This window comes from Herpailurus yagouaroundi, unplaced genomic scaffold (genome assembly GCF_014898765.1).
Source record: "Herpailurus yagouaroundi ecotype Mexico unplaced genomic scaffold, PumYag 77, whole genome shotgun sequence".
NCBI classification, from domain to species: domain Eukaryota; kingdom Metazoa; phylum Chordata; class Mammalia; order Carnivora; family Felidae; genus Herpailurus; species Herpailurus yagouaroundi.
The window spans coordinates 97,889,179-97,913,607 of NW_024412388.1; the positions used below are offsets into that span (position 1 = coordinate 97,889,179).

General features: G+C 38.6%; 1 protein-coding gene across 1 annotated transcript in view; it reads right to left on the reverse strand.

The window, feature by feature from the left end:
* Positions 1–22,097, reverse strand: part of PHTF1 (putative homeodomain transcription factor 1) — a 59,732-nt gene extending 37,635 nt beyond the window's left edge. The window contains 4 exon segments of the mRNA XM_040471348.1: positions 991–1,020; positions 20,864–20,920; positions 21,593–21,667; positions 21,982–22,097. Coding sequence (XP_040327282.1) covers positions 991–1,020; positions 20,864–20,920; positions 21,593–21,637 — 132 coding nt within the window. The 5' untranslated portion in view covers positions 21,638–21,667; positions 21,982–22,097.
* Positions 22,098–24,429: the final 2,332 nt, after the last annotated feature.

Consider the following 24,429-nt stretch of genomic DNA (forward strand, 5'->3'; position numbering starts at 1 on the left):
GTTCCAGTAATTTAGATGAAGAGTGGATAAACTATCTGTAAAAGGCCAGACGGCATTATAGGCCTTGCGGACTCCACCATCTCTGTGGCAACTACTGACCTCAGCCACAATTGCACTACAGCTGACCAAGGCACAGACAATAAATATGTAAAACACAGAGGTCCGCAGTGCAGTGCTCCCACGGATTTGGCCTGCAGGCAGCAGCGTGCAGACAGAGGAGTGCAAACAGATCAGTCCAGGGAATTAGAAACATAAATTGGGAAAAGTATTCATCATCAAAAGTTTTAGAAGACAGAATCCAGAGGTCTTGGCAATCGAAAATGTGGGGTCAGTGGGAAGACGAAGCCACAGAAGAATTCAAACCCCAGCTTTGGCACTCTGGCTTCTCACAGGATGGAGAAGGCATGAGAAAGGACAGGACTGGGTCAAAGGAAGGAAGGTCACATTCTGCTCACACCCCACTTGCCAAGCTGGAAATCTGTGGGGCAGGGAAGGATTCTCCTCCCACAGGAAGGCACTGCAAGACCCATGACAATAGGTGGAGACATAACAATGTTCTTACAGGTAGGGAACTGAATAATTAGGAAAACAAAGATAAGATAATACACATTTAAGTCTAGTGAACTCCAAAGTTCATGCCTAAATGTTGATGAGATTTGAGGGGTTTTGCTACTGGACTGGTATAAATAAAAGACAATGGCATATTCATAACCATTCATATACCTCTATGTCTATCAAACTATCCATTTATCTCAAATGTATTACATATATACATCTATCTTATTACCCAAGGAAGTTCATTTTCTCTTTTTTGGACAGTAAATTCTTCTAAATTAAATCTTTACTGCAATACTTATATTATGAGGCTAATAACAAAAAAAATACCCTTCCTTACCCCTAATTCCTAATTCCTCATTATTCTTTCTTATTTCTAAATAAGATGTGTACAGCGCTTTCATCGACTTTAGGTACTATCCATTCATTTCTTACCATTGTAGATGAAGAGACAGCTTTCTTAGCCTGTAAAGCGAGAATAATACATCTACTTCTATAGGATTGCAGTAAGGAAAGATCAGGAGTGCATAGGTGGTGCTTAGGATAATGCCAGGCACATACTACATGCTAGGTATTAATGATTATTGTACCTCCGAACACACATACCCATGCCCTCGCAAACTATAGTTTCCCCCCAGATACAGTTTTACCCCAGTTTTAATTAAATCAGTGATTGATGTTTAGAGTGATGTGATTACATAAATATTGTTACCGGCTAAGCCAAGTAATCAATGATGACATCTCTTTTCTTAGAAATTTTGTTTGTCCTATAATTGTAACTGCCTCATTGTTTTTCTTTTTCCCCCTCCCTTAACTGAGGTATAATTGACAAAAATTGTATATATTTAAGGTGTACAATGTGACATTTCCATATACATTGACACTGTGAATCAAGCTAATTAACATATCCAATCACCTCACATAGTTGCCATTTTTTTTTTTTTTTTTGTATGCTAGGAATGCTTGATTTCCAATTCAAGTATATAATACAGCATTATTAACTATAGTCATCATACTGTATGTTAGCTCTCTGGAACTTATTTACCTTATGAGTAAAAGTTTGTACCTTCTGACCAACATCTCTCCATTTCCTCTATCTCTTAACACCTGGTGACTATTCTACTCTGTTTCTATGAGTCTAACTTGTTTACATTCCACGTGTGAGATTGTGCAGTATTTGCTTTCTGTGTTTGGCCTGTTTCACTTTGCATAATGCTCTTCAGGTTCATCCATGTTACTGCAAATGGCAGGATTTCCTTTTTTTTTTTTTTTTAAGATTGAGTAATATTCCATTATACACACACACACAAATACATAACACATTTTCCTTATTAATTCATCCATCAATGAACACTTAGGTTGTTTTCATAGCTTGGCTACTATGAATAATACCATGAACATGGGGGTGCAGAGATCTCTTCAAGATAATGATTTTATTTCCTTTGGACAAATACCCTGAAAAGGGATATCTGGATCAAATGGTAGTTCTATTTTTAATTTTTTGAAAAGCCTCCATAACGTTTTCCATAATGGCTATACCAATTTACATTCCCACCAACAGTACATAAAAGTTACCTATTCTCTACATTCTCACCAACACTTAACTATTTTTTGACTTTATTTTTTTTTAAGGTTACTTATTTATTTTGAGAGAGAGGGGGAGGGGCAGAGAGAGAGAGAGAGGGAGAGGGGGAGAGAATTCCACGCAGGCTTTGTACTATCAGCGCAGAACCCGGTGCAGGGCTTGAACTCATGAACCATGCATGAGATCATGACCTGAGCGAAAACCAAGAGTCGGATGCTTAACCGACTGAGCTACCCAGGCATCCCTTTTTTGACTTTCTGATAAGAGTCATCCTGGCAGGTAGGAGGTGATATCTCATTGTGGGTTTGATTTACATTTCCCTCATGACTCGTGATGCTAAACACCTTTTCATAAAGCCATTGGTAAATATATCTTCTTTGGAAAAATATCTGTTCAGGTCCTTTGTTTTTAATTGCATTACTTGTTTCTAACTATTGAGTTGTAGGAGTTCCTTGTATATTTTGAATATTAACCCCTTATCAGATATATGGTTTACAAATATTTTCTCCCATTCCACAGGTTGCCTTTATGCTTTGTTGATTGCTCCCTTTGCTAGACAAAAACATTTTAGTTTGATGTAGTCCTACTTGTTACTTTTGCTTTTGTTGCCTGTATTTTTGTTGTCAAATCCAAAAAACTCATTGCCAAGACCAATGTCAAGGAAGTTTTCCCCTGCTTTCTTCTAGAAGTTATAAAGACTTACATTTAGTCTTTAATTCATCTTGAGCTGATTTTTATGTATGGTATAAAATAAAGGTCCAATTGCATTCTTCTGCATTCTTCTGCATGGATATACCTATCCAGCATATCCAGCTGTTTTCCCAGCATCATTATTGAAGAGACTCCTTTTCCCATTGTATGTTTTTAGCACCTTAGCCAAAGATTAGCTGACTATGTACACATGGTTTTATTTCTGAGGTCTCTCTTTTGTCCCATTTATTCAGGTGTCTTCTATGCCAGTATCATAGTGTTTTGATTACTACAGCTTTGTAATAAAACTTGAAATCAGAAAGTGTGATGCCTCCAGCTTTGCTCTTAATTAATGCCTGTTTTAGCTATTTGGAGTTCCATATGAATCTTAGGCTTGTTTTTTCTCCATCTGCAAAAAACGCCATGAGAATTTTGATAGATTGTTTTTAATTGGTAGATCCCTTTGGGTAATACGGACATTTTAACAATATTAATTCTTCCAATCCATGAACATGAGATATCTTTCCATTTATTTGTGTCTTCTTCAGTGTCTTTCATCAATGTTTCATAGTTTTCAGTGTATAGATCTGTCACCTCTATGGTTAAATGTATTCCTAAATATTTTATTCTTTTGATGCTATTGTAAATGGAATTGTTTTCTTAATTTCTTTTTGAATACTTCATTGTTAATTTATAAAATTTTTCATTTTCATTGTTTCATTTCATTTGATTTCTTCTTTGACCTATCAGTTGATCAAGAGTACACTGTTTAATTTCCACATATTTGTGAATCTTCTAGTTTTCCTCCTGTTACTGATTTCTAATTTAATACCACTGTGGTCAGAAAAGGTACCTGAAATATATTCAATCTTCTTAAATTTGTTAAGACTTGTTTTATGACTTTGTTTTAAGACTTGTTTTAAGACTTGTTGTATGATCTATCCTGGGGAAGTTTCCATGTGTGCTTGAAGAGAATGTGCACTGCTGCTGCTGTTGGACAGAATGTTCTTTCGATGTCTATTAGTTCTATACGGTCTATTCAAGTCCAATGTTTCCTTGATGATTTTTCTCTCTGGATGATATATCCATTGCTGAAAGTAGGGTACTGAAGCTCCCAATGATTACTGTATCATTGTCTATTTCTCCCTTTGTCTATTTATATTTGCTTTATATATATGGGTGCTCCTACATTGGGTGCATCAATATTTACAAATGGTATATTCTCATTGTGTTTTTTTCTTGTTGTGATTGTTCTTAGTATAGAGAAATGCAACAGATTTCTATGTATTGATTTTGTATCCTGCAACTTTATTGAATTCATTTATTATCATTGTCTTTGGTGGAATCTTTAGGGTTTTCTAAATATGATATAATATCATCAGCAAAAAGTAACAGTTTTACTTCTTCCTTTCTGATTTGGATGCCTTGTATTTCTTTTTCTTGCCTAATTGTTCCGGCTGGGACTTCCAATACTATGTTGAGTAAAAGTGAAAAAAATGGGCATCCGGTCTTGTTCCTGGTCTTAGAGGAAAAGCTTCCAGCTCTTCACCATTGAGAATAATGTGAGCTGTGGGCTGTGAGATCTTGCCTTTTGCAACAACACGGATGGACCTTAGGGCATTATGCTAAGTGAAATAAGTCAGAGAAAGACAAATAACTTCTGATCTATCTTAAATGTGGAATCTAAAGAAAACAAAACACGGGCGCCTGGGTGGCTCAGTTGGTTAAGCGTCCGACTTCAGCTCAGGTCATGATCTCACTGCTTGTGAGTTCAAGCCCCACGTCAAGCTCTGTGCTGACAGCTCAGAGCCTGGAGGCTGCTTTAGATTCTGTCTCCCTTTCTGGCCATCCCTGGTTTGCACTCTCTCAAAAATAATTAAACATTTTTTTTTATTTTTTTAATAAAAATAAGTAAATACAAATAAATAAATAAACAAAACAATACAAACAAACCAAGCTCATAGATACACAAAACAGATTGGTGGTTGCAAGAGCTGGGGGTAAGGGTGGGAGAAATGGGTTAACTGGATTTTTCTATTAGTTTAAATAAATGGAATAAAAATTAAAGGTAATGAGGAAACACTGGCCTCAAAAGACACATTAGATACGATGGACTTAACAGATATGTGCAGGACATCCCATCCACAAGCAACAGAATATACATTATCCAGTGTACATAAAAAATTCTCCAGGATAGATCATATTAGGCCACAAGTCTAATAAAATTTAAGAAGAATGAAATTATGTATGTGGAGATTAAACAACGTGCTAATAACCAATGAGTCAAAGAAGAAGTCAAAAGAGATATTTAAAACTTTGAGAACAAATGAAAATAAAAATACAACATACCAAAACTTAGGGGATGAAACAAAAGCAATCCTAAGAGGGAAGTTCATAGTAATAAATGCCAACCTACATTAGTAAAGAACCCTAACAAATTAACAACACTTTAACTTTACATCTCAAGAAACTAGAAAAGAGGAACAAGCAAGCTCAAAGTCAGTAGAAGGAAACCAGCAAATATCAGAGCAGAAATAAATGAAATAGAGACTAAAAAGATAATAGAGAAGACCAATAAACCCAGAGCTAGTTTCTTTTAAAAGATAAACAAAATAAACCTTCAGCTAAGCTAGACTTACCAAGGTGGGGGCAGGGGTGAGAGGATTCAAACAGAACCAGAAATGAAAGAGGAGATGTTACAACAGATACCATAAGAAAAAAGGATCAAAAAAAACAAAAAACAAAAAAAACCAAAAAACTAACATGAACAATTATATACCAACAAATTGGGCAGCCTAAAAGGATAAACTCCTAGAAACACAACCTCCCAAAACTGAATCAGGAAGAAATAGAAAATTTGAACAGACTGATTAATAGTAAGGAGACTGAGTCAGTAATCAAAATCTTCCCAGTCAAAAAAAATTCCTGTAGGGGCACCGGGGTGGCTTGGTCAGTTGAGCATCCGACTCTTGGTTTCGGCTCAAGTCATGATCTCACAGTTCATGAGTTCAAGCCGCATATCAGGCTCTACGCTGATGGCATGGAGCCTGCTTGGGATTCTCTCTCTCTCCCTCTCTCTGCCCTTCCCCTACTCATGCTCTCTCTCTCTCAAAATAAATAAACTTAAAAAATATTATACATTAAAAAAAAATTCCTGTACCAGATGGCTTCACTAGTAAATTCTACCTACCAAACATTCAAAGAATTAATACCAATCCTTCTCAAACTCTTTCAAAAATTAGAAGAGGTGGGAATGCTTCCAAACTCATTTTATGAGGCCAGCATTACCGTAATACTAACACCAGGCAAGGACACTACAAGAAAATAATAGGCCAATATCCCTGATAAACACAGATACAAAAATTCTCAGAAAAAATATTAGCAAACTGAATTCAACAATAAATCAAAAGGATCATACACCACAACCAAGTGGGATTTATTCCAGGGATGCAAGGATGGTTCAACATCCACAAATCAATGTAATATATGACATTGACAAAATTAAAGATCAAAATGATACTATCATCTCAACAGATGCAAAAAAAAAAAGCATGTTGACAAAATTCAACATCCATTTATGATAAAAACTCTCAACAAAGCGGGTATAGAGGGAATGTACCTCAACATAATAAAGGCCATATATGGCAAGCCTCATTTTCTCACTCACTTAATTTTCTGCATATACATTACTAATTCATCTTGAAACTCCCTATAAGTGTTACAAATCTGCTCCAAATATGCTAAAACACAACAAATACCAGTTTCTTTCTTTCCCCCTGGAAGATGTCCGTATCACAGTTTTCTGTCCTCTTGCTTCTTTCTGGTCTCATTGCTTTCTAGGCCTGATATAAACTGCCATCCTGGGACACCTCTTAATTATCCTGGAATTCCCTTAACCTCTCTCTGTGCTGGCTACCCTGTTTCCTGGTACTTTGGATTCCCCTTTTATGGGTTACTCATTTCATTCTAATATACTACATGTCTTCCCATGCTTTCTGAAAGGGGACATAAGGTTTTGAAACTCTGAAGACCTGAATATATCTTCATGTGGTGCCTTATACTTGGTTAATAAACTCAGCATAAAAACCCCCATAGTATGGGGTTCAAAGCACATCCAGGTTGTTGTACACATCCACACCAGGAAGGTGATGCACCCCAACTCCACAGGCACAGAAGCTCCTATGCTCTGGATCCTCCCAGACCTTGCCCTCTGTATCTCTTTATCTGGCTGTTCATCTGCATCCGTTATGATATCCTTTAGTAAACTTGTGAATCTAAGTAAGTGTTTCTGAGTTCTGTAAGCCACCCTACCAAATTAATCAAACCTGAGGAGATCATGGGAACCTGATTTGTAGCCAAGCAGGACAGAAAGTTGTGGGGAACCTGGGGACCTACTACTTAAGACTGGTATCCAAAGTGGGACTGAACCTTTAATGTGTGGGAGCTGACACTATCTCTAAGTAGACAGTGTCAGAGCTGAGTTAAATTGTAGGACTCCTGGGTGGTTTCAGGGAGAAGTGCATGGTGTCAGGGAAAACTTCCACATGGTTGGTGACACAGCAAAGTATTTGGTGTGAGAATAGTACAAGAGACTCACAGGAGAAACAAGGTAGACTTTAATTAAGTTCTGAAATATGACACTGCTCCTTAGTAAAGGTGTTAACCGCTCAAAAGATCCTTTCAGCAACATAAGAAAGGCCATCTATGACAAACCCACAGCTCATATCATATCAGCAGTAAAAAGCTGAAAGCTTTCCTTCTAAGATCAGGAACAAGACAAGGATGTCCCCTCTCACCACTTTTATTCAACACAGTACTGACTGGACCTCCTAGCTGTGGCAATCAGACAAGAAAAAGAAATAAAAGGCATCCAAATTGGTAAGGAAGGAGTAAAACCATCCTTATTTGAAGATTACATAATATTATATCTAGAAAATCCTAGACTCTGCCCAAAACTATTAGAATAAATGAATTCAGTAAAGTTGTAGGGCATAAAGTTAATATACAAAAATTTGTTGCATTTCTCTCTACCAATAACTACTACAGAAAGAGAAATTTTAAAACAAACTCACTGTTGATTTCATCAAAAAGAATAAAATACCTAGGAACAAATTTAACCAAGGAGGTGAAAGACCTGTATTCAAAAACTTTTAAGCCACTGATTAAAGAAACTGAGGATGACACAAATAAATGAACAGATATGCCATGGTTCACGAATTGGGATAGTACTGTTAAGATGTCCATACTATCCAAAGCAATCTATGGATTCAGGGCAATCCCAATCAAAATAGCAATAGCATTTTTCACAGAACCTGAAAAAACTAATCCTAAAATTTGTATGGAGCCCCAAAAGACCTCAACTAGCCTAAGCAACCTTGAGAAGAAAACCAAAGCTGGAGGTATCAGAATACCAGATTTCAAAGTATACTACAGAGCTATAGTCATGAAAACAGTATGGTTCTGGCACAAAAACAAACCATAGATCAATGGAACAGAATAGAGGGCCTAGAAATAAACCCACACTTGTATGGTCAATTCATCTACAACAAAGGAAGCAAGACTACACAATGAGAAAAACAGTCTCTTTAATAAATGGTTAGGGAAAACTGGACAGCTACAGGAAAAAGAATTTAACTCGACCACTTTCTTCTACCATATCCAAAGATAAACTCAAAATGCATTAAAGACCTAAATACACGACCTGAAACCATAAAACTCGTAAAAGAAAACATAAGTGGTAAACTCTTAGACACTGGTCTTAGCAACATACTTATTAATATGTCTCCTTGGGCATGGACAACAAAAGCAAATATAAACAGGGGGACTACACCAAAATAAAAAGCTTTTGCTCAGTGAAGGAAACCATCAACAAAATGAAAAAGCAACTTACTGAATGGGAGACAATATCTGCAAATAATATATTCAATAAGGGAATAATATCCAAAATATATAAATAATCACAGAATTCAATACCAAAAAACTAAATAAAATCCAATTAAAAAATGGGCAGAGAAACTAAATAGGCATTTTTCCAAATACATATACAGATGGCCAATAGACACATGAAAAGATGTTCAAAATCACTGATTACCGGGGAAGCAAATCAAAACCACAATGAGATGTCATCTCACACCCGTCAGAATGGCTAGTATCAAAAAGATGAAATAATAGGTGTTGGCAAAGTTGTGGAGAATAGGGAACCCTTGTGCAATGTTTGTGGGAATGCAAACTGGTGTGGCCACTACTACTACAGAAAACAGTATAGAGGTTCCTCAGAAACTTAGGAGAAATTCCATCCAATCCAGCAATTCTATTTCTGGGTGTATACCTGAAGAAAACAAAAACACTAATTCAAAAAAAGATATATGCAACCCTATGTTTGCTACAGTGTTACTGAGAACAGCCTAGATATGGAAGCAACCTAAGTGTCCGCTGATAGCTGCATAAATAAAGATATGGTAAATACATACAATGGAATATTAGTGAGCCATAAAAAAAAAAAAAAAAAGAATGAAATACTGCCATTTAGGGCAACATGGATGGACCTAGAGCTAAGTGCAGTTAAGTCAGACAAAAAATACATGACTTCACCTATGTGTAGAATCTAAAGAACAAATGGACAAACAAATTACAGAAAGAGACTTACAAATACAGAGGATAAATGGGGGTTGCCAGAGGAAAGGAGGATTGGGGCTGGGCAAAACAGGTGAGGGGGATTAAAAGGTACAAACTTCCAGTTATAAAATGAGTAAGTCACGGGGATGTCAAGTACAGCATAGTGAATACAGTCAAGAATATCATACTTTTATGGTGACAAATGCTAACTGCACTTATCATGGTGCATTTTATAATGTATACAAACGTCAAATCAGTGTGTAATATACCTATAACTAATATAGATATTTTTAAAAATCCTTCCAATTTGGAAATGTGTGTATTTAAGTTCTGGGAAAGGTATTATTTATTTGATAATTTCTTCCCCTCCATGTCTTTCCTTTTTTCTGGAACATCTATCTATTAGCTGTCAGGCTTCCATTATGAACTGTACTCACTTTCCTATTTTCTTCTTTTTTTTTTAATTTTTTTAACATTTATTTATTTTAGAGATAGAGAGAGAAAGAGTATGAGTGGGAGAGGGGCAGAGAGAGAGGGAGACACAGAATCTGAAGCAGGTTCCAGGTTCCAAGTTGTCAGCAAAGAGCCCGATGTGGGGCTCAAACTCACAAACTGCTAGATCATGATGTGAGATGAAGTCAGATGCTTAACTAAGCCACCCAGGCTCCCCTCTATTGTCTTTTTCCTTGTTTTTTGTTGTTTTTGTTTTGTTTTGTTTTGTTTTTGTATAATTTTTCAGAGAAATAGCTGCAACTTTACCTTCCAACTTTTCTACTAAGCTTATTGGTTACTTTTGCTTTCTGGTTCTCTTACTTTTTCATCCTCAGTCCATTTTTTCTTTTTCTTTTTTTTTTTTAAGTATACAGTTCTTTATATATATTAATTATATCTTTAAAAATAGCATTCTTATGATTCCTTTGTCATTTCTTTTATCTCTTTCCTTCTTTTTCTTTAGGTCTCAAATATTTGATGATCTTCAACTATCCATTTACATTTAAAAGTAACGGACGCCTGGGGGGCTCAGTCAGTTAAGCATCCAACTTCAGTTCAGGTCATGATCTTGAGGTTTGTGGGTTCAAGTCCTGCATCAGGCTGTCCACTCTCAGCACAGAGCCTGCTTTGGATCTTCTGTCTCCCTCTGTCTCTACCCCTCCTGTTCTCTTTCTCTTTCTCTCTCTCTCTCAAAAATAAATAAACATTAAAAAAAAAAAAAAAAGTGAGGCACTAACATGCTGAATGTGAGCTCAGTGTGCAAAGAGTGAAGCTTGTTAAACAGCAGGCCTCACCATAAACAGCCATTTCATTTCCAGTATGTTTAGATCTTCTTAGCTGGCCAGTTTCTGCAAAAGGCAATCCCAGTCTTCTGTTGGAGATTATAAACCTGGCCACCAGATTTCTACTTAATCTCCATTATTAGTGCAGTATTTCACACCACTCTAACTTTGTGTCTGGTGTTCCAGAATCCAGAACTTCTCTGGCTCAGCCTCTCCAGAAAGCAAGCTTCAATCCAACCTTCTGTCAGGGGAAGACAAGGGTATCTACGTGACCATGTAGAATAAGGAAAATGATCTGGGGACAGATCGACTGACACTTATAAATAAGCTCAAACAATCCAGTTCCACCTCATTAATTCCTAAGTCTTTTAGAAATTAAATAGAGGAGGGGCACCTGGGTGGCGCAGTCGGTTAAGCGTCCGACTTCAGCCAGGTCACGATCTCGCGGTCCGTGAGTTCGAGCCCCGCGTCAGGCTCTGGGCTGATGGCTCAGAGCCTGGAGCCTGTTTCCGATTCTGTGTCTCCCTCTCTCTCTGCCCCTCCCCCGTTCATGCTCTGTCTCTCTCTGTCCCAAAAATAAATAAACGTTGAAAAAAAAAATTAAAAAAAAAAAAAAGAAATTAAATAGAGGCGTTTTCAACAGAAAGCTCACTTGTTTCCTACTGGCATTCCCTATTACAGACACTTACATTCTTACTTTCTTCACTTTCCAACTTTCAAAATTGTGTTAATAGCTCTGACTTATAGTCTTCTCTCCCATTCTTTTAAACCTTGAGGGCCGATATCTTTTTCTTATTCATTATAATTAAAAAAAAATTTTTTTTTAATGTTTGTTTATTTTTGAGAGAGACAGAGTACAAGCGGGGGAGAGGCAGAGAACCTCTGAAGGAGGTCCAGGCTCCGCGCTGTCAGCACAGAGCCCGGTGCAGAGCTCGAACCCATGAACCATGAGATCATGACCTGAGCTGAAGTTGGGCACTTAACTGACTGAGCCACCCAGGTGCCCCTTATTCATTGTAATTTTAGAGGGATTTCAGAAGAAATCAGATGGGGATCAAGGCACATATTTAAATCATCATCTTCAATGAGGAATCTCATCTGTCATGTCCCTACCATCCAGCTTAACAAACTAAAACATTACAAACACAGTTGAAGTCACTTTTGTGTTTATGATTATTAGCCTTTTAAAATTTTGTAGGCAGAAAAATAAAAATATTCTAGGTATAAAATCATATCATTTTCAAACACTGAGTTTCATTATTCTAATATTAATTAGAAAAAAAATCAAAGAATAAAAAAATAACGCAGGGGCACCTGGGTGGCTCAGTCGGTTAAAGCATCCGACTTCGGCTCAGGTCACGATCTCGCAGTTCACGGGTTCATGCCCCGTGTCAGGCTCTGTGCTGACAGCTCAGAGCCTGGAGCCTGCTTCAGATTCTGTGTCTCCCTCTCTCTCTACCCCTCTCCTGCTTGCACTCTGTCTCTCTCTGTCTCAAAAATAAACATTAAAAAAATTTTTTTAAATAAAAAAAAATAATGCAAAGAGATACATGCACCCTGATATTTATAGTAGCATTACGTACAATAGCCAAATCATGGAAACAGCCCAAGTGTCCATCAACTGATGAATGGATAAAGAAGATGTGGCATATGTGTATATATATACAATGGAATATTACTCAGCCCTATAAAAGAATGAAATCTTGCTATCTGCAACAACATTGATGGAGCTAGAGAATATTATGCTAAGTGAAATATGTCAAAGAAAGACAAATACCATATGATTTCATGGTAGTCATGAAGTCATGTGGACTTTAAGAAAACAAAACAGATGAACAAAGGGGAAAAAAGAGAGAGAGATAAACCAAGAAATAGACTCTTAACTATACAGAACAAACTGATGGTTAACAGTGGGGAGGTGGGTGAAGGGATGGGTTAAATCAGGGATTAAGGAGGGTGCTTGTGATGAGCACTGGATGATGTATGAAAGCGTTGAGTCACTATATTGTACACCTGAAACTAATATTACATGTTAACTAAATAGAATTTAAATTAAAACTTACAAAAAATTTTAAATAAGTGCACCTGGGGGTGCCTGGGTGGCTCAGTCGGTTGAGTGTCGGACTTCGGCTCAGGTCATGATCTCGTGGTCTGTGAGTTCGAGCCCCGTGTCAGGCTCTGTGCTGACAGCTCAGAGGCTGGAGCCTGTTTCGGATTCTGTGTCTCCCTCTGCCCCTCCCCCACTCATGCTCACGCTCTCTCTCTCTCTCTCTCTCTCTCTCTCTCTCTGTCAAAAATAAATAAACATTAAAAAAAAATAAGTGCACCTGGGTGGCTCAGTCAGTTAAGCGCCCGACTTCAGCTCAGGTCATGACCTCACAGTTCATGGGTTCAAGCCCCTTGTGGGGCTCTGTGGTGACAGCTCAGAGCCTGGAGCCTATTTCGAATTGCATCTCCCTTTCTCTCTGCCCCTCCCCCACTTGTATGCACGTATGCACTCTCTCTCTCTCTCAGAAATAAACATTAAATTTTTTTTAAATTTGTAAATAAAAAATAAAAAGAAAAAACAATATTAATTAGAATGCTCATCTTAGCAAATATATCCCAAGGGATATGGGAGTGACTAAGGTGAGCTTCATCACTGAAAATAATGTTAGACCTTAAATTCAATATATTCTCCCAATTAAGAAATTTTAGAAGACAATTGTCATTGGGAATATGTATGAAATTCTTGTGTATAACATTATGATTTCTCCTAATTTTTTCTATTGGTGTGACTTAAGAAAATAGCTATATTGAGATATAATTCACATATTATAAAACTCACCCATTTTTAGGTGTGTAGTTTTAGTAATTAACAAACTTAGATTTCTAGTGTATTTATATAGTTGTGCAACTATCATCACATTCAAGCTTAAGAACATTTCCATCAATTCAAAAGCAAGAATGGCAATAAGTCTCTGTTCCTATCCCCCAGCCACAGGCAACAACTAATCTGCTTTCTAATCTATAGATTTGCCTTTTGTAGAAATTTCACATAAACTGAATTACACAATATATAGTCTTTTGTGTCTGGTTCCTTTCACATAGCATAACATTTTTGAGGTTCATCTATGTTGTAACATGTATTAATAGTTTTGGGGGGTTGTTTATTTTGAGAGACAGAGAGAGAGAAAGAACACACATGCACGCGTGAGTGTGTGAGCAGGGGAGAGGCACTGAGAGAGAGGGAGAGAGAGAATCCTAAGGAGGCTCTGCACTGATAGCATAGAACCCTACACTGGGCTCGATCTCACAAACCATGACACTTAACCAACTGAGCCACCCAGGCTTCCCTATATTAATAGTTTTAACTGCTGAGTTGTATCCCATTGCGTAGATAAAACACATTTGTTTATCCACCTACCAATTGATAGACATTTGGAATTTTTTTTCTAGTTTTTGGCGATTATGAACAGTATTGCTATGAACATTTGCATGTGCTCGTATGTTTTTATTTTTCCTGGATAGATCCCCAGGAGTGGAAATGGAAATGCTAGGTCATATGTGAAGTACAGGTTTAATTTTTTAAGAAACCACCAAACTATTTTCCACTTTCCATTTCCACCAGCATTGTACAAGCATTCTAATTCCTGCATGCCATTCTAACAAGTTAATGGTAGTATCTCCCTATGGTTTTAATTTGTACTTCCCTAATGACTAATAATGTTGAGCATCTTTTCTTGTGCTCATTAACCATTCATATGCTTTCTTTGGTGAAATATCTACTCAAGTATTTTGCCCATTTTTATATTGGGTTTTTTGAGGAGTTGTAGTTTTCTTACTGAGTTGTAAGAGTTCTTTATATATTATACAAACACTGTATTATATACACACACACACACACACGTTATATATATGTATAATATTTTCTCCCAGCATATGGCTTGCTTTCATTTTTCAATGGGATATTCTGAAGATAAATTTTAAATTTTTATGAAGCCCAACTTATCAATCTTTCCTTTATAGATATGTTTTTAAGAAATCTGTCCTATTCCAAGGTCACAAAGATCTTCTATCTTTTCTTCTAGAAAATCTATACTTTAGATTTTACAGTTAAGTGTATGGTCCATTTTAATTGGTTTTTGTGTGTGATGTGAGGTAAAAATCAAAGCTCATTTTTATACATGTGGATATCCAATTGTCCCAGTGCAATTTGTTGACAACACTATCATTTCTCCCTTGAAATGCTTTGGCATCTTTGTCAAAAACCAACTTATCAAAACCATAAGGATTTATTTCTAGATACTCTATCCTGTTGCATTGATCTATTTATTACTCATGCCAATACTATATTTCCTGGATTACTATAGCTTTATAGTAAATTTTGAGATCCAGTAATGTAAGTACTCCAAGTCTTTCTTATTTTTAAACTTGTTTTGAATATTCTAAGACCTCTGCATTCTTTATTGATTTTAGACTTAGCTCATCAATTTCTACCAAAAAAGAAAAAAAAGGCTATTGGAATTTTGAAAGGATTATATTGAATCTGTAGACGCATTTGCAGAGAATTGCCACCTTAACAATAAACTTAACAATATTGAGTCTTTCAGATCATGAACGTGAAATGTTACTCTATTTATTTAGATCTTTAATTTCTCTTAGCAATGTTTTGTAGTTTTCAGTGGACAGGTCTTATACTTTCTATGTTAAACTTATTCCTAAGTATTCTTTTTTAGCTATTTGAATGAATCCTTTTCTTAATTTCACTTTTGGATTAGTCATTGCTGGTTTTTAAAAATACATGACTTCTGTTTATTGACCTGGATTCTAAAGACCTTGCTATACTCATTTGCTGATGTTAGTAATTTTTTGTAGGTGCCTTAGGATTTTCTAAATATGGGTACATACCAGGAATGAAGGCAATTTTTTCTTTTCTATCTCAATGCTTTTTATTTCTTTTCCTTCCCTTACAGCACTGGTTAGCAATGTTAAATAGCTGTGGTGAGAGCAGACTTCCTTGCTTTGTTCCTGATTTTAGGAGCAAATTACTTTTTTTTTTTTTTTAAGAGGAAATTACTTTTTATTTCTAGTTTATTGTTAATGGGCATTAAATTCTGTCCAATGCTTTTTCTGTCTCTAATGAGATCATGCAGTTTTGTCCTTTATTCAATTAATATGGTATATTAATTTATTTTCAAATGTTAAACCAATGTTCATTCCTAGGATAAACACCACTTGTTCCCAGTAGATAGTCCATTTTATATGTTGTTGAATTTGGTTTGCTAATCTTTTCTTAAATATTTCACACCTACGTTCACAATGAATTTTGTGATGTCTTTGTCTGGCTTTAGAATCAGGATAATACCGGGCTCATAAAACGAGTTGAGAAGTGTACTTCCTCCTGTTTTCTGAGTTTCTGTAGGTTTCTGTAGTATATCTGTTCTTGACTTAATTGCTATTCATCCTTCAGATCTCATTTGAAGTATCAATTCCTTAGCGAAGGCTTCTCTGACCACCTTGACTAAGTCCATTTCCCTTGTCGTAAGTATAATAGTTTGTAAAGAACAGCTGTCCTTCTTAGCATTTATTACAAATTTTTATTCACTAAGAGGATTTTTATTGTTCCTCTCCCACTTTAAGCTCCATGCAAAGAAAAATACTGAGCGTTTTTGCTCATCATTATGTAGACAATAGTACCTAGTCTACTACCTGACATATGGTAGGTAGGTGCTCAACAAATATTTAGCAATTGAAGAATACATAATGACTGCCTTTGTTTTATTTTTGGTATTTCTTTCCCTTCTTGGAATTACTGTTTTGTTTCTCTAGATTCTTCATATTTTAACTTGAATCTCTATAACTCTTCCTAGTCAATCTAGACATTTTTTGTTCATATATACATTTTTAGAGTAATATAATTTTATCAAGTATTACTTCAGAAACATTCCATAGATTTTGTTGTAATGTCTATTCTTCAAAAACACAAACACGATGTGGCTCCTCTATTTGAAAACCATGAAAAATTTTCTGTTTTCTACAGAATAGTATGAAAATTTCTTAGTAAAGCATTCAAGTCAGCTCCAAACTGATTTATGGCCTATCATCTCATCTGTATACCTTATACTCCAACCAGATAGGGTTACTTGCTCTTCTCTTAAACAAATACTATACTTCTGTTCATAAGTACTTTTCTTCTTATGCTCAGCACCTAGCAAAATCCTTAAACACAGTAGCTCAGAAAACGTTTGCAGAAGAGTTCATACACTTTTCATAACCCAAGTTAAGATTTTTTTTAATTTACATCTTCTATAATTTTGAAGTTTTTTTTAACTGAAATAATCACTATTTTTATTGCCATGTTCCCACATTTGCAAATTTTTCTCTTTTCAGTGGTAATAACCTTTTAATCTGTTTAACTACTTGTTTATTGAGGTATAATTAACATACAGTTTCAGGTTACAATGTAATGATTCAACAATTCCATATGCTACTTATCACACTAAGCATCCTCTTAATCCCCTTGATCTATTTCACCCATCTGCCACCCACCTCCCCTCTGGCAACTACCAGTTTGTTCTCTGTATTTAAGAGTCTCTTTGGTCTCCTTTTTTGTTTCCTAAAATCCACATGAGTGAAATCATGTGGTATTTGTCTTTCTTTTTCTGACTCATTTCACTTAGCATTATACTCTCCAGGTCCATCCACCTTGGACCATCCACTATATATATATGTTATATATATATATATAATCCATTCATCTACTGATGGACATTTAGGTTGCTTCTATATCTTGGCTATTGTCAGTGGTGCTTCAATAAACACAAGGGTGCATGCAATTGTTCAAATTAATGTTTTTGTTTTCTTTGGGTAAATACCAGTAGTGAAATTACTGGATCATGTAGTGATTCTATTTTTAATTTTTTGAGCAATCTGCATACTGTTTTCCACAGTGGCCACACCAATTTACGTTCCTATCAACAGTGAACGAGGTTTCTTTTTCTTCATATCTTCATCAGTACTTGCTGGGTCTTGTGTTTTTTATTTTAGCCATTCTGACTGGTGTGAGGTGGTATCTCACTGTGGTTTGGATTTGCATTTTCCTGGTGAAATGTTAAGCTTCTGTTCATGCTTCTGTTGGCCACTTTTATGTCCTCTTTGGAAAAGTGTCTTTTCAGATCCTCTGCCCATTTTTTTTTTTTTTTAAATTTTTTTTTCCAACGTTTATTTATTTTTGGGACAGAGAGAGACAGAGCATGAACGGGCAAGGGGCAGAGAGAGAAGGAGACACAGAATCAGAAACAGGCTCCAGGCTCTGAGCCATCAGCCCAGAGCCCGACGCGGGGCTCGAACTCCCGGACCGCGAGATCGTGACCTGGCTGAAGTCGGACGCCTAACCGACTGCGCCACCCAGGCGCCCCTCCTCTGCCCATTTTTAATCAATTATTTGCTTCTTTGGTCTTGACTTGTAAGAGTTCTTTGGCCGTTAACCCCTATTGGATAGATCATTTGCAAATATCTTCTCCCATTGAGCAGATGCCTTTTTGTTTTGTTGATGGTTTCCTTTGCTGTGTAAAAGTCTTTTATTTTGATGCTGATTCAATCCTTTAAATTTGTTTTTGTTTCCCTTGCCTGAGGAGACAGGTCTAGAATTTCTAAGGCCAATGCCAAAGAAATTACTGGCTATGTTTTCTTCTAGGAGTCTTAACGTTTTCAGGTCTCACATTCAGGTCTTTAATGCATTTTGAGTTCATTTTTGTGTATAAGAAAATAGTCCAGGGGCACCTGGGTGGCTCAGTCGGTTGAGCGTCCAACTTCGGCCCAGGTCATGATCTCGCGGTCCGTGGGTTCAAGCCCCGCATCGGGCTCTGTGCTGACAGCTCGGAGCCCGGAGCCTGTTTCAGATTCTGTGTCTCCTTCTCTCTCTGACCCTCCCCTGTTCATGCTGTGTCTCGGTCTCAAACATAAACATTAAAAAAATTAAAAAAAAAAAAAAAAGAAAAGAAAATAGTCCAATTTCATTCTTTTGCGTGTAGCTGTTCAGTTTTCCCAGACCATTTGTTGAAGAGACTGCCTTTTCCCTATTGTACATTCTTGCCTCTTGAATTATACGTGTATTGTGTAATTTCTAATTTTATTGTACGGTGATCTGATGTTAATATTATTATTTAATTTTCTTTTTTAAATTTTTTTGTCAAAAATATTTATGTTTGTGTAATCTATTTTTAAATTGCATTAAATACTTTGTGTCCTATATTTTGGTCCATTTTTGTCTGAGACGAAAACATATTTGAAAAGATACCTTGGCTCTTCTCCCACCACCACTAGACTGTGAAATTCATATATATCTTGTTGACTGTACTCTCAAAGCCTAGAACATGTTGGTACATTAGCTTAGTAAATTTTTAGAGTTGTCTTTAATTTGATCCTTTCCACTGCTGCTAAATTCAAAGTATACATTAAGGAGTTGTTAGGTAGATTACCTTGTGACAGAACAATGAATAAAAACATATATAATAGATAGCGTTAATTAAACTGAGCAACAGATACTGAGGTCCTAGTAAGAATCAAGAGGTTCTAAAAATGGGATGCAAACACAATTCGTGCTTTGAGGCCTATGAAGATGCACAGGTTAACAAATACTTTTGATTTGGTATACTAAAAGGAAGGTCTGCATAAAATGGCACGGAAATGAGAGTTGAGAAAATCTTTAGTTGGGTAGGGGAAGGCAGTCAATAAAATCTTTTTAACGATACAGAAACCAAAACCCAGAGACACTACAGCGCTGTTCAAGATCACAAGGCTAGAGATCACTAAAAGAGGATCTCGCTCCCAGTTCTGTGCTCTTTTCATTACATCTTACTATCAGTACTTTACAGCAACTCACAAAAGACTAACAGGCCAGGATTTTAGAGAGTTACAAAATATAATGTGGGAGTTGATTCATCCTTCCCCATGTCCCTTTAATATAAAAAAAAAAATCAAGGACAGCACAAAACTGTAAAAGTTTGCCATGTACCATGTAGTTCTAACAGCTTTGAAGTTGACTGGCCTGTTATGCACCCTACAAGTGTTGGTTAAATGTATTTCACCAGAGATTTAAACATCCCAGGGCAATCAATGTGACTTATAGATAAACAAAACTATTAAATTGTATTACACCCACACATACATGTATTTTTTTAAGTGTTAATAAAGGATCTGCAACAAATGTTTAAAATAGCAAGGTCCAAAAAGAAGAAAATGCCAGCCATTATTCAGCACTTTCCAAGGAAGTAAGACCCTGAATCTGTAGATCTAAGTATTAAAGTCAATAGGGAGAGACATTCTTTTAGGGGCTGGGATGGTCTTTAGGCTTTTCCACATCTCTCAAGACTATTCAATAACATTTGGCTACCAAGCAACCCTCCCGTGACTAATTTGCACCAACCTCCCACCTGTCCCAGTACATACTGACATCACAACCCTGACTCTGGAGCATTAGATTATTTAACCCTCCCCTCCCCTCCCCTATTATAAGTTAATAAACTGGCATTCTGAATCACACATCAGTTTTTGGTTGGTTAACATGAAATAACCCCATGAATCTGCTCAGTTCTAAGAGCAGGGTAGAAAAAAGTTTAAGAACCTGAAAAACTTAAGACCACACTCTAAACCGGTAATTGAAAAAGTGATTCAGGCCACAAATGGATGTGATGTAGCTTGCACGGGAAGAGAAAAAGGAGAAAGAAAGGAAGAAGAAGAGGGAGAAGGCGGTGGAAGAGGAAGTGGAGGAGGCGGCGGAAAGGCAGGGGGAAGGGAAGATGCTCTGAAAAAAGTCTGGATATTTCGCATAAAAAAGCATCTTCCTGAGGCTCTGGCAGTCCTTGGCCTGCATTGCCACAGAATAAAACTGACCAGAGTTAAGCAGCCACAGCCCCCTTTGTAGGGGACATTTGCTTTCTAATGCATCACAGACCAACCACACTCCTCTCTATTTCCCTGATATTGAGGTCAAATGTCAACTGTCATTTATCATTCTGCTTGCAGTGTTTTGTCTTCCTTCTAGACTTCAAAGAATAAAGAATGCCAGACTTGGTGGATAAGTGCAGATTTTATAAAAAGTGCAAACCACTCTCCACATTAATTCAGTAAAACAAAGCTAGAATCAAAGAAATCAATTTACCTTAATCTGAGTCTGTTCGATTGACTTTTCCCATATCTGCTGATCATATGCTCCAATCTGAAATAGGGAGCAGGCTATTTGAATGATGCAAAGGAAATCCTGTTATTTAGGTCAAATGTCACAAAAGTCACGAAACTACTAAGCATCGATACAATATCTGGGGAATGTTTATGCTTCTCAGAGGTTAGAGTAAGTTATTTAAAGGACTGTTGCATTCAAAAGTCTAAAGTAGCTGGATCGAAAAGTTAAAAAGTACTGTCCAAAATATTTCAAATTAAGCATTACCTTACAAGATATTTCCACTTCTTAAGGAAAACATCAGTAGGAAAACTAGAGAGGAATAAAAAGGTAACGGACAGCTCAGTAAGACTGTTGCCAGTACCAATCTGAGCTGTGAAGATACAAGTTTCACGTCTAAAAAAAACACAGCAGTTTGATCAGAAGCAAACTTTCAGAGCGTTGCTGGGGCACGGTGTATGCGGCCTGGAGAAGGGAGGGGACTTGAGAGTCCTATTCGGGGACCGGGAACAGAGCCTAAAAGACCTAATGACCTTGCGCCTCGGTTTGTCCGTTGATGTTGGGAGAGAGACAGCGTGCTGGAATTGCCGGCACTACCGAGCTTAGGGAAAGCTAACGGGGGATTCTTTGCGGGGGCATTTTGCAGGAAGTCTGCTTTACAAATAAAAAAAAAATAAATAAAATAATAAAAAAAAAAAAGGTTGATATTACCTTCTTTTGGTACCACGATATAGCATCTCTCTCATTTGAGGCCATCTGTGTCTCCAGCCAGAGAATGGGATTTCACTGAAAACGAAGGAAAAGCAGTCGGTGAGTCCGGTTGCTGAAAGGTACTCTCCCAGTTTGGGTAGAACTCAAAAAGCGCTTCTCTCGGCGTCTCCATGAGCTGCTGACTGTCTCCTTCTCCGGCTGGTTGCCAGGAAAAAAAGACAAAAACAGAAGCAAACCAAAAACCTCTGGTGCAGTGGCGCCGGGAGAAGCGTCTCTGCGATATTTGGTGCGAGTGTGTTCAAGGCTGCAGGGGAGGGGAGGGGTGGGGAGGGCAGGTGGCTGGAGTTGGCCCGCACCCCCTCCTCCGCTCCCCGGCGTCCGGCTCTCACCTGGTGCCCGCTGCCCCGCAGTCCGGCGGCCGGGACCTTCCTCCTCAGTGGCCCCGGGCCCGCCATGAGGCCGGGGGAGAGGCGGCGGGCGCCGCAGGCCGCATCTTCCCCCCGGGGCGCAGACGCCGGCGCGGCCGTTACCATGGAGACCGCGGCGGCCGCGCGGGTCTCGGGGGCAGCCGGCCGCCCGCGCCGGGAGGAGGGCAGTCTGCTGCCGCAGCCCCGGCGCCCTCCAAGCGCGACCTTCAGGGTCACCGGACCGACCCCCAAATAAGCCAGGAATCAACTGGGAAAGGACGGGGACGAGACGTGAAGGAGGGCTTCGCTGGCCGCCAGGGGCTGCGGCAACGGCCGGAGGCTCGGCGCCCGGCTCTTCGGGTGCGGAGCGGAGGGCTCCCCCCCACCCCGGCGCGGGAGGCAGCCGCTGCGGGGCGAAGGGCGGGCGGGCGTCCTGCGAGGCCCCGCTGGCGGGCGGGCCGTGACTCAGCCGGCCGCGAGCTGGGCGAGGGCAGCGCCGCAGACCACGGTGCAGCCCCGCTGCGGCTTCCGCTTTCCGGGTTTTGCACGAAAGTGGCTCCGCCCCCGCCCGGGCCTGGCCCCGGGGGCCTCCGCCGGGCTCCCGGACGCAGGGACTGGGGAGCCACACGACCCTCACATCACGCGTCAGGTCACTTCCTGAGAAACGACTTGCCCAGACGTCGACCTGAAGGAGGTCGGTCCAAATGTCCTAAGAGCTGCCCGTTCATTCCTTTGTAACACTTCTCTTTGTCTTACAGGTTTCTTTGTGTGCTCCATTATTTACTGTCGGTCTTCCCTAAAGGGCTGTGGGTTCAGTGCGGTTGGAGCCTGGCAGGCGCCTGGCACATAGGTTCTCCGTCTGGGCTGGATGAACGCAGTTTTCTTGCATTTACGCCGTCCCCGGACGAAGGGCGCGGTGGGCTGCTTGTCACCCTTAACTCTCAGCAGCTCTGAGATTTAAACTTTGCGGGTGCGCGAGACTGAGGGAAGAGGAGGGCCAAGGCTTGACGCAGTTCCAGGGCACGTTTCCCAAATTAGGGTAGGGGAGGGTGGCGGCGGGAAGAACTGTCTCTAGGCTAAGAGTTCGAGCAGGCTGATAGGGGTCAGGAGAAAGGAATGGCTGCGCGCTAAAAGGAGTATCTAAGGATACCTTCCTAAGGTTTTGAGCTGCTTTCCTCTATAGTGCAGGGCTTTTTGGCCATTAGTGGAACACTGACCCCTAACGGCCGTTCCCACCCCACTTGAAGCAGTGTCCTTGCTTGCCCCAGCAGAGTCAGGTAAAGCTAATGACAGATAATGGCACATCGGCTACCACTTCAGAAAGCCTGAGAAGTGAGGTTCTAAATGTTTTACAAACATTTCTTGCCTATTAAATCGGGGTAAGGTGAAGTTATCCCATTCTACTGCTAAGGAAAATCCACTAAAATGTATAAGTAACTCCTACAGAACTAATTAAAAATTATTTCATCCAGGCTTGATTTTTATATGGCACGCATAGGCTGTGGTTCCCTTTCTGGTTTGTTTCCTGACAGCTTTCCCCCTTTCTTAAACATAATTCTGCTGGGTTTCGGAACAAATGGCCGACTTAAAAAAAAAAAAAAGTGACAAATGAGAAAGTCATCTTTATCTAAATATTTAAGTCCTAAATTACATTAATAACAAAAACATTTTACTTCGTTGCTTAGCGCACAGAGACTTTTTGGGGAATTCATGAAAGAACTGAAGTTGCATTAGGGAATAGTAGGAAGGGGCAAATCATCTTACAAACTTTTCAGTGCTAAGACTGCCACTGAACACTGCATAGGCTTTAAACCAAGAACTGCATTCAAATCCCTGTTCCAATTAAAGCACTGTGTGATCTTCAGCAATTTATTCAACCTAACAAGCCTGTTTTCTCACCTGTATTTGTTATCTACCTAGTAAATACTAAAGGCTGTGAATATTAAATGGCCCACAGCACTTACTGAAAAACCATTAGTTCCCTTCCCAACCAGGGTCTATCAGGGCTTAGGACAAGTATTTCAAAAAGAAGTTCACACAAAATCTGGAGGAAGAAGATCCACTGCATTGTATCACTTAATACATCAACGATGTCCAAAATGTCTGCTCACCATCTTCATTAACACTGCACGCATGTACCCAGATGAACAATTTGGCTGTCCTCAAGTAGATAAAAACCCAATTTAAGCATCAGAAGGCACAACTACCACAAATGCCAAGTGTAGCTTTTCTTCCCCCAAACTAGCTGCACCTCAATGTGACGGCATTTTCTCATTATCTATGACCTTTTCTTTTAGGAAGGTCACAAGATTTTTTCTAAAATACTAGAAACTAATTGGGACATAACAAGGTGGGAGGATTAATACTTTAAAAACAGGTTTCAGGTATCTAGAATTCACACGTGCTATTCATTTTCTCATGAAACATAAG